General features: G+C 37.6%; 1 protein-coding gene across 1 annotated transcript; it reads right to left on the reverse strand.

Moving 5' to 3' along the window:
* Positions 1-3,376: 3,376 nt before the first annotated feature.
* LOC105786844 (uncharacterized) lies at positions 3,377-6,316 on the reverse strand. The gene is made up of 3 exons (XM_052627284.1): positions 5,030-6,316; positions 4,258-4,522; positions 3,377-3,870 (listed from the first exon to the last, which is right to left on the reverse strand). Exons 1-3 carry the CDS (start codon positions 6,314-6,316, stop codon positions 3,377-3,379), a joined length of 2,046 nt encoding a protein of 681 aa, XP_052483244.1.
* Between the last annotated feature and the right edge of the window lie 5,567 nt (positions 6,317-11,883).

Below are 11,883 nucleotides of genomic sequence, written 5' to 3' on the forward strand. Positions count from 1 at the left end.
CTTAGCTTTGTAATCTAACGCTTGGTCTCCTCGTTTGCAAGCTCGATACCAAATGATGTGATCCAACCCGATTGATTGAGTCGGGTTCACTTAAGATGCCCGATCGTCGACGAGAAGCTCGTTCAAATTTGTAGATAGATGGAGTTTGAATGTTTTATAAGCGAAAGGTAGGCAAAATGGGTTCAAAGGATGGGTTTTGGTTTGATGAAAGATAGGTTCGGTTTAACAAAGAATTAAGTTACAAAGATGATAGATAAATGGAAATGGATAAAGAACTCAAACTTTAAGAATGATTCAATACTAAAAAGTATTGCCCTAGTCTTATATTGCTTAAGGTGAAATTTGATAAAAGATAGAAGCGGACCTTGACCGTTACCTATATGGAGGTAAGAACCAAAGGTATAATAATATGGTTGAACGCCACACGGTTCGGTGATAAGTTCAATGGAGTTTGGATTGACGCCACTAGCAAGCTAGATAAGTCGCTTGAGACTCGAACGTGATACGAGCTCGTTTAGTATGAAATAACGAGTCGTAATATTTCCCGATCGAAATTAGGTAGTGTCGGCCTTGAAATAAATTCAAGTCTTGGTGTTTAAAATTAAATGGCTTTGGGAAACAAGGGAGTTTGATGGAGTGTTGTTTGCTGGATATTTCAATGAAAACAAGTCGAACCCTTATTAGCAAATAAGGACCCGGGGCTTAAGGTTTCAAAGAAAGAAAGGATTTGGGATAAAATCGAGACCCTCTATTTAGCAAAATAGGAACCTACGGTATGAAGAACGCCACACCAATGGTGATAAGTTCGAAACAAAGTCAGATTGACGCCACTTGTTGAAGATAAGTCAATTTGAGCTTTGGAGAATAAAGAGAGTGAATTGCCTCACTAAAATGATATTTCATTCGAAATTTGTCAAAAGTCCTTTTACAATAAATTGAGCAACTATTTATAGTCTAATGTCTAGTAGCCGAATGGACATATTCTAGACTTAATTTCTAAGCAAAATTGAACAAAAATTCAGTTTAAATTCATGTATATGCTTGCATCAAGGTTCGGTGAATAGAGACCAAGGAAGAGCTTTCAATGGACTTGGAAAAATGGCGTGACTACATTCGCCAATGGAGTTTAATGAGGTCATTCATGAAGCAACTATTGATGAAAAATTACAAGCATTAATTGGCAACTTGAACAGCCATTTAGAAGTGTGAATGGACGGTTTTGAAGAGCCTTGAAGTGTGAACATGGCTGAACCGAATAGACATAGTGTGAACAGCTTTTATACGCCCTTGGGAAGAGAATCGCCAAGCTTGAAAGGATGAAAAGCTTGATCACTCTTGGCCGAATAGTTGCCTTGAAGAACACCAAAATTAATCAGCTTTTAATGCATTAATTCAACTGCACATGCATCTTCAAATTCATTGAATCTCCATGCATGAATCTACCCAATTCATCTCCAAATTAATTTGCACCTAAAAATAAACATGAACTTAATTAATTTCAAGCAAATTCATCCGAACTAAATTAAAATATAATGTGAACATCCTAAATAACATTGAGACAACTTAAATATGAACAAATCATAACACATAAATTTGCTAGACAAATTTAAAACATGTAATAATTTAGACAAACTAAATGACATCAAGACATCTTTAATTTAACTAAATCAAGACATATTAAACACTTAAATTAATTAAGACATATTTAAAAGTTGTAATGAAACTTATTTAAATGTTTATTTAAATGGTCTAAATTCCAACATCAAATTAATTAGCTAGAACGAAATTCACTTCAAAGAAGTTGAATATGTTCACTCATTTTAAACTCCTTGCTATCATTTTCCTCAACCTGCTCCACCATTGCTAAAATAGCATCTTTGAATCGTTTAGCTCTAGCTCGCGTTATTGGACCAATGGGCACTTGATGGCTTCTTGTTCGTTCTCCATTTGGTTCGTAGGCAAGCTCACATCATTCCCTCCTCTTCAGAACTATTTGCCCTCAAATCGGAATCTGCATCAAACGGAGACAAATCAGAAACGTTAAAAGTCGCGCTAACATTATATTCACCAGGCAAGGCCAATTTATAGGAGTTATCGTTAATTCGCTCAAGGACTTGAAACGGTCCATCCCTCTCGGAAGAAGTTTGGATCGCCTTTGCATAGAAATCTCTCCTTGCATATGCAACCAAACCCAATCTCCGGTTCGAACACAACTCGCCACGACCTTTGTTAGCATGTTGCTCATAGTTCTTGGTCTTGGCCTCAATATTGTCTTAAACTCGTTAGTGCAATTGCTTGACGAAATCACTTTGCGCTTCCCATCTACATGAACAAGTTGATTAGAAGGCAATGGCAATAAATCAAGTGGAGTTAATGGATTGAAACCATAGACAATTTCAAAAGGAGAAAATTTGGTAGTGAATGAACAGCTCGATTATACATAAACTCCACATGTGGTAAGCATTCTTCCCAAGCCTTCAAATTCTTCGAATAATAGCTCAAGCAATGTAGATGAATCCGGTTGACCACTTGGTTTGGCCGTCCGTTTATGGATGGCAAGTGGTTGAAAACAACAACCGTTCCAAGACGCCCCATAGTGTCCTCCAAAAGCTGGCTAAGGAATTTTGCGTCTCGGTCGGACACGATCGTTCTAGGCATGCCATGCAACCTGACCACCTCTTTGAAAAATAAGTTAGCAATATTAACGGCATCATCAGTTTTATGACATGCTATAAAATGGGCCATTTTTGAGAACCTATCTACAACCACAAATATTGAATCTCGGCCATTCTTACTCCTTGGTAAACCTAGCACGAAATCCATTGAGATATCGGACCAACGGGTTTCGGGGATGGGCAATGGTTTATACAACCCGTGGGGCTTTATTCGCGACTTAGCCCGTTTGCACGCAATGCATCGATTACAAAATCGTTCGACATCTCGTCGCATCTTAGGCCAAAAGAAATGTTCGTGGAGTGTAGCTAATGTCTTAGCGACACCAAAGTGCCCCATTAATCCTCCGCTATGGGCTTCTTCGATCAACACTTCTCGTACAGAACCTTGGGGTATACAAAGCTTTCCTTCTTGGAATAAGTACCCATCATGTCGATAGTACTTCTCGTAGGCTCCCTTTGCACATAATCTAAAGAATTCACCAAAGTCAGCATCGTTGACATATAAATCTTTAAGAAATACAAACCCCATTAACTTAGCATCCAAAATATTTAGCAACGCATACCTTCGAGATAGTGCATCAGCCACTACGTTTTCCTTACCTTTCTTATATTTAATAATGTAGGGAAAAGATTCGAGAAATTCTACCCACTTAGCGTGCCGCTTATTCAACTTGTGTTGCCCCTTTAAATACTTCAAGGACTCATGATCGGTGTGTATGATTTAATTCCTTGGGCCAAAGATAGTGTTGCCACGTTTCTAAGGCTCGGATCAACGAATAGAGCTCCTTGTCATATGTTGGATAGTTTAAGACATCACCATTGAGTTTCTCGCTAAAATAGGCAATAGGACGACCATCTTGCATCAACACAGCTCCAATGCCTAAACCTGATGCATCACATTCTAACTCGAAAGTTTTATCAAAGTTAGGCAAAGCTAATAACGGTGCATGAGTTAGACAATCTTTAATTTTCAAAAAGGATTTTTCTTGTTCCTCTCCCCAAATGAAGTTGGAATTCTTACGAATAACCCGGTTAAAGGTGCGGCTAAGGTGCTGAAATTTGGTACGAATCGACGGTAAAAACTTGCTAGTCCATGGAAACTTGAACTTGGGAGACATTCGTTGACGGGGCCATTCTTGGATCGCCTTGATCTTCTCTTGATCGACTTCAAGACCCTCCGAGCTAACAACAAAACCTAAAAACACAACCTTGTTAGTGCGTAAATCACATTTCTTCAAATTAGCATACAAGGTTTCTTTTCTCAATACTTCCAAAACAGATTTTAAATGTAAAACATGTTCATCCAAATTTTACTATAGATCAATATATCGTCAAGTATACTACACAAAATCTACCAATAAAAGGTCTTAAAACGTGATTCATAAGCCTCATGAATGTGCTTGGGGCGTTCATTAAGCCAAATGGCATAACGAGCCATTCGTAAAGCCCATGCTTCGTTTTGAACGCAGTCTTCCACTCATCTCCCTCACGCATCCGTATTTGGTGATAACCGCTCTTAAGGTCGATTTTTGAAAATAAACTCGTGCCACTTAGCTCGTCAAGCATATTTTGTTTGTAGCACGGCAGTCCACGCACATCCTCCACGTTCCATCCTTCTTCGGAACTAGTAAAACAGACACGGCGCATGGACTAAGGCTTTCACGTACATAACCCTTTTCAAGGAGTTCATTTACTTGCTTTTGTAATTCTTTCGTCTCTTCAGGATTGCTCCGGTAAGCAGGTCGATTTGGAATTGCGGCTCCTGGCACAAGATCGATTTGGTGTTCAATTCCACGAATAGGTGGTAACCCACTCGGGATTTGTTCCGGGAATACGTCTTGAAATTCCTGCAACACAGACAAAACAGAAGAAGGCAATTTGTCATCAAATTCGTTAGTGCCAAGCAAGCTCTCCTTGTACAAAAGAACCAACAATGGTTGTTTCAATAGCATCGATTTTCGAACTTCCCTCTCTTTTACAAACAAATTCTTTTTTTCACTCTCATCACTAATTTCTTTTTCTTTTGAATCACTCTCTCTTTTTTTATCACTCATCTTTTTGTTTTTCTTCTTTTCAATCTTTTGCTCTCTCTCATTTTCTTTTGATTTTTCAATTGAATTCCTCATTTTGAGTTGATCCTCGTAAACTTGTTTCGGTGATAACGGAGCTAGAGTCACCATTCGTCCCATATGTTTGAAAGAGAACCGATTGGTGTATCCATCATGGATTGCTCGCTTGTCGAATTGCCATGGGCGTCCCAAAAGAAGATGCCCCACATGCATCGGTACAACGTCACACAATACTTCATCTTGATATTTTCCAATTATGAACGAGATAAGGACTTGCTTTGTTACCTTCAATTCTCCACCATCGTTAAGCCATTGGAGTTTATACGGATGGGGATGTTTGGTGGTGACCAATCCGAGTTTTTCCACCATCAATGTACTAGCCACATTTGTACAACTTCCCACATCAATTATAACGCAACAAATCTTACCGTTCACTTGGCATCGCGTATGGAAGATGTTCTCGCGTTGCTGATCATTTTCGGCACCTTGTAAAGTAAGGCTTCTTTTCACAACCAAGATTTCTCCATTCTCTGCTTGTTCGACTTCTTCCTCTTCTTTGTTTGGTTCAACAGCCTCTTGCTCTTGTTCACCCTCGGACTCAATCTTTCCATCATCCCAAATGAACATCGCATTTCGGTTCAGACATTGACTTGCGATGTGGCCCCTTCCAAGGCATTTGAAGCATTTTATGTCTCGGGATCTATTTGGTTGAGCATCCATCTTTCCTTTACTCGATTCGGCAATCGGTTTGTTGAACTTGGTGGCACCACTTACTTCTTTATTCCGACTTGGCATATCACGTTTGTTGGTTCCTTGCCCCCACCTAGTCATCGAAGAAGTGTTAGGGAAAGAACGGGACGTACCTTTTCTTTTTAATTGTTTTTCAACCTTTATGGCCATATGGACCATATCAATGACTTCAACATAGTGGTGTAGCTCCACAATATTTGCGATTTCACGATTAAGGCCGGCGAGAAATCGAGCCATGGTGGCTTCTCGATCTTCTTCCACATCGGCGCGAATCATGGCCACTTCCATTTCCTTGTAGTAATCCTCCACGCTTCGTTGGCCTTGAGTTAAACTTTGAAGCTTTTGATACAATTCCCGGTGGTAATAGGCAGGAATAAATCGCTTTCTCATAATCGCCTTCATTTCCGCCCATGTAGACACGGGACGTTCTCCATTGCGTCTTCGGCTCAACGAGAGTTGATCCCACCATATTATGGCATAGTCGGAGAATTCTATAGTAGCTAACTTCACCTTCTTGCTTTCCGAGTAATTGTGGCACTCGAAAACTAATTCCACCTTCTTTTCCCATTCAAGATAGGCCTCGGGATCCGACCTTCCTTGAAAAGCAGGAATCGTCATTTTAATGTTCTTTAAATCATCATCAGGCCGCTCTCGATCTCTTTGTTCCCGTACTCGATGACCTCGTCTCCTTGCACTTTGTCGCGAAGCTCGATCACTTTCAACGTCACTTGCTTCATATAGATCATTTGCATGTTGCCATGGACGTTCTCGCTCTCTTCTCGGAATAGGAGGGGTGCTCGCACGTTGGCTTCGTTCCTCCATTTGTTCCATTCATTCATGAAGGGAATCGAATTGAGGTTGGAACAAACGAGAAATTTCTCGCACGATTGCTTGAACTTGTAGATCGGGCACTCCGCCTCCGGGAACATTCCTTCTCGGTTGAAGATTAACTCCTCCACCCGCGGCATTCGAAGCTCCTCCGCTTGTTGTTCGTCATTCCGGGCTCCTAGACATGATGATTAAATTTAAGAAATTATCCTCACCACCAAAACCTCACAATTCACTCACAAGAAAAGAATTCACTCCTCTCGTATTTCACTCTATTTTCGGCTTTTATCTTGATGTACTCTCTTGCCTTTTACCTCTCAAATCCTACTCTCGATATTCTAAAAAGCTACCTTAGACTTATCCCACTTGTGGGTCAGCTTCAAGGGCCTAAACAAAGGAATATGATATAGTTTAGGTAGGCTCGAAAGAAAAGAAAGGTTTGAAGATGTGGCGTATATATAAATTTTTTTTTTAAATAGCGTGAAATTTCACTAAGATGGATATAAAGGAGTGTAGAAAGTGATTTTGGGAAAATTTTTGTTGAAGTGTTTCCAGACTCTTTTTTTTTTCTTTTTTTTACGGATCTTTCACGTCTTTTCGTCCGCACCTAGACCGTATGCAATATTTTTTTTAATTTTTTTTTCTTTTCGATTTTTTTTGATTTTTTTCGAAAACTACAATTTACGTACCTAAATTAACCAGCTCTGATACCAACTGATACGAGCTCGTTTCGTATGAAATAACGAGTCGTAATATTTCCTGATCGAAATTAGGTAGTGTCGGCCTTGAAATAAATTCAAGTCTTGGTGTTTAAAATTAAATGGCTTTGGGAAACAAGGGAGTTTGATGGAGTGTTGTTTGCTGGATATTTCAATAAAAACAAGTCGAACCCTTATTAGCAAATAAGGACCCGGGGCTTAAGGTTTCAAAGAAAGAAAGGATTTGGGATAAAACCGAGACCCTCTATTTAGCAAAATAGGAACCTACGGTATGAAGAACGCCACACCAATGGTGATAAGTTCGAAACAAAGTCAGATTCACACCACTTGTTGAAGATAAGTCAATTTGAGCTTTGGAGAATAAAGAGAGTGAATTGCCTCACTAAAATGATATTTCATTCAAAAATTTGTCAAAAGTCCTTTTACAAGAAATTGAGCAACTATTTATAGTCTAATGTCTAGTAGCCGAATGGACATATTCTAGACTTAATTTCTAAGCAAAAATTAAACAAAAATTCAGCTTAAATTCATGTATATGTTTGCATCAAGGTTCGGCTGAATAGAGACCAAGGAAGAGCTTTCAATGGACTTGGAAAAATGGCAGCAGCTACATTCGGCCAATGGAGTTTAATGAGGTCATTCATGAAGCAACTATTGATGAAAAATTACCAGCATTAATTGGCAACTTGAATGACCATTTAGAAGTGTGAATGGACGGTTTTGAAGAGCCTTGAAGTGTGAACATGGCTGAACCGAATAGACATAGTGTGAACAGCTTTTATACGCCCTTGGGAAGAGAATCGCCAAGCTTGAAAGGATGAAAAGCTTGATCACTATTGGCCGAATAGTTGCCTTGAAGAACACCAAAATTAATCGACTTTTAATGCATTAATTCAATTTGCACATGCATCTTCAAATTCATTGAATCTCCATGCATGAATCTACCCAATTCATCTCCAAATTAATTTGCACCTAAAATAAACATGAACTTAATTAATTTCAAGCAAATTCATCTGAACTAAATTAAAATATAATGTGAACATCCTAAATAACATTGAGACAACTTAAATATTAACAAATCATAACACATAAATTGGCTAGACAAATTTAAAACATGTAATAATTTAGACAAACTAAATGACATCAAGACATCTTTAATTTAACTAAATCAAGACATATTAAACACTTAAATTAATTAAGACATATTTAAAAGCTGTAATGAAACTTATTTAAATGTTTATTTAAATGGTCTAAATTCGAGATCAAATTAATTAGCTAGAACGAAATTCACTTCAAAGAAGTTGAATATGTTCACTCATTTTAAACTCCTTGCTATCATTTTCCTCAACCTGTTCCACCACCGCTAAAATAGCATCTTTGAATCATTTAGCTCTAGCTCGCGTTATTGGACCAATGGCTAGCTTGATGGCTTCTTGTTCGTTCTCCATTTGGTTCGTAGGCAAGCTCACATCACATTATTTGTCCAGATTTTAACAAATCAATTAACTTAAAATAAACAACTAATTCAACTAATTTAAATGGTTTATTTCAGCAAAATAAATGCAAACTAAAGAAAGCTAAAATAAGCTCATTGGGTTAAAATTGAGTGAATTGATCTCGAATGAGTGACTTGAGCTCAAGTGAGTGGAAATGAGCTAAACAGAGCTCAACGAGAAGAAAATGAACTAATCACCGCATGGATTTTCAAACAATGCTTAGGAAGCTGGTCCAAAAGTGTGTCCGAGGCGTGGTCGTATCAGGTGGTACCCTTCTAAAGAGGGAGGGTATGCGAATGAGCTTCTTTCGATCCAAGCCATTTGTGGCTATCAAAATCTTGAACGATTTTTCGCGAGCAAATGGCCCGATTTGGGGACAAATCACTTTAAAGAGGGAGGGGATGATACGACCACGCCTCGGAAAGTTGTCGATAAAATTTTCGATGACCTAGTTTTTAAAAGATTTCCTTATTTTGATGTGGTTAATTGTTATTCTTCGTTTGTGGCTGATAAACTCGTTCTAAGTGGAAGCATGAGGAGTTGTTTTCTTGATTTGTTTTGTGATGAAAAACCTATTCATGTTGTTTGATTAGATCAACACACACAACATAAGATTTTGCATGATAATGGCTATTCATGAAAAGCGATTACATTGTCCGATTGTGATGATTTTGTGAATCAATTCATCGCCTAGTGAGAAATCCCTAAATTTGTGCAAATCTATTCTAAAGAATGTAAAGAAGTTTGATTGTTTGATTCTATGTATGCATAAATCTTCTTGGTTTGGCAAGTTTGATTTAATGACAAAATGAAACTTTTGCTACACTTTGGAATAAGTAATCAAACTTGTGTGTTCAAACCTAGAATTTGCTATTTTGGTTCGTTTTGTGGAAACTCAAGCATCCTAAATTTTGTGCAAACAATTTGTTTGATGCTTGGTCTTTGTCAAGGAAACAAAATTTGACAATTTTGATTCCAATTTAAAAACGTTCCTTGATCATTTTACGTGGCTGTACATAAAATTCATGTTTCTTCTCGAAAGGGTAAGATCAACTCATGCTTTTGAACCTGGTATCAATTTATACGTTCAATGTTTGAATAGCATTTCAGCATGACCCTTTGAGTCCATCTTCCATGGTGACATTAATCCCTTTCATGATTGTAAACGCAACACTTTGAAAAGCGCAAGTTATCTCTATGTTTCATCATTATTTCAGGTTAATCAAAATAAAAAGTTTTTTTCTTGACTACATTTTTTAGGAGAGAAGGTTTGCAATGATTGAACAAGATAAAACCGATCCTCATTTTCCCACCTCTAATGGTAAGCAAGGTAAGATTTCTCTTTTCCCTAAACAACTCCATTTGACTCGTATTGACGACTTTGTTCATGACTTGAGTCCTAAAAAGGACCTATATTTCGATGTGATTAATTGTCAATCTTTGATTGATGATAATCTAATTATTTTACAAGATGGAAAGGAGAGTGTCACTATTGGAAATTGTGTTGTTGATAAGTTTGCTGGAGAAGTTATAGCCAAACGGCAATTGCAAGGTTCAAGTATGAAAAATCATGTTGGTTTGGATGATTTCTTGATATTTTGTGGCTACCAATTCAAATTAATCCATTTGTTTCATGAAACTTTGTGATAGAGGGTTGCGCGCGGACCAAGATCGAGTTGCCAAGTCACGGGAAACTCCTACGAAGAATGCTAAACACTTGGATCTGAAATGAAGCAGAACGATCAAATCTTAGAATTTCCAGATCTGAAATAAAAACTCTAAAATAGCAAAGAATAAACCAAGAATCGAAACACTTATTATTAGGGAATTCGGAAGTCAAGAACACGTGAATAAACTTCAAAGAAGTCTTTAATCCAACCGAATCATCAATTGCACCAAAAGCAAAAGTTAATTCAACAGATCACAAAAGAACGAAAATTGATTTAGAATGAGGAATCGTCAGCAAGAAAGAGGGAAATTATGGATTAAGAATGATCTTTGATAATCAAGAACGATTATAAGCATCCCAAACTGAATCGAAAGATAAACATCCAAAACAACAAACCAAACTCCAAATCTAACAAACCGAATTTAATCGAATTGTGATGAATAGACGGCAAGATCAATGGAAAATATGAATTAATAATCGATTCTTGTGCAAGAAGGGTGCCGATCGTTTCTTTAATGTTGAAGAAGGCTAGAAACGCAACAAGAAATCTTAAACAAGTTAGAAAATGAAATCAACACAAACAAAAATTAAAAGAGATTGAACAGAAGAAAATAAAGATAAAGTCCTAAGAAGCCTTGAAATTGATAAGGCGTTGCTTATCGAAACAACGAACCTTAAAGGATTGCGGATCTAGGATTATAGCAACATCCTTTCGCAGCATAAACAACACACAAACAAAACAACGAAAGGAACAAAATTCAACATATAAAAAAATAAAATTAGAGACGAAAAACTCGAAAGAACCTCCGAATCGAATATGTTTCACGTCAAAGGACTTGGACCCTCTAGATAGCAATCTAGGAACCCTAAGTATCAAGGAAGTTTTGACACGACAAACTAAGTCGAAATGTCAAAAGAAAGTTCAATGAAGAACCGAAATTGAGAGAAAATTCTCACAAGTATTTGTTTAATAAAAATCATCTAACCAGATTACATTGTTTGAACATCTATTTATAAGTACAAGGAAGGGCTGCCGAACTTGAATTAGTGGCTGTAAATAAAGAATTCAAATTTGAGTATGAAGGAGTTATATCCTCTCTTGGCGCCATCAAATACCAGCCACACATTGAATATGTGTGAAACGTTTGAAATTCAAACATTTGAACTCTTGTTCTTATCAAAACGTTTGAAATTCAAACATTTGAACTCTTGTTCTTATCCCTTTGAATTTGGTGTCATATGTAGAGAAGAGGGTGATTTCACCACACATGTGTCAAGGCTGATGCGTGTGTCTGTACATCTTGGGATGCCACCTAGGTCGCCACATGTGTATAGGACACTCCCGACACGTAGGGACACCTTCCACTACATCTGGACTTGTTAGCTAGAGTTGAGTGGTGAAGTGAAATTGACCTAGTGGAAATGTCTTGAGTGAAATGAGTGGAAACGAACTTTTAGAACTATTTCGATGAGAGGAGCTACACGCACATATTGAGCTTCAACCGAGCTAGAAATGAGGCCTTAAGCCTGTCCATTATTGTACCTATATCAAAACATATCAAACTTCCATCAAAGTCTTGTAAATTTAATGGAAATCACAATTACAAGTGGAACACTTGCAATTCTTATTCTTTAACACACTTACAATGTAGAAACAACTTAGAAACAATCGAATAC

The sequence above is a fragment of the Gossypium raimondii genome, unplaced genomic scaffold, assembly GCF_025698545.1.
Source record: "Gossypium raimondii isolate GPD5lz unplaced genomic scaffold, ASM2569854v1 Contig00081, whole genome shotgun sequence".
Classification (NCBI taxonomy): Eukaryota; Viridiplantae; Streptophyta; class Magnoliopsida; order Malvales; family Malvaceae; genus Gossypium; species Gossypium raimondii.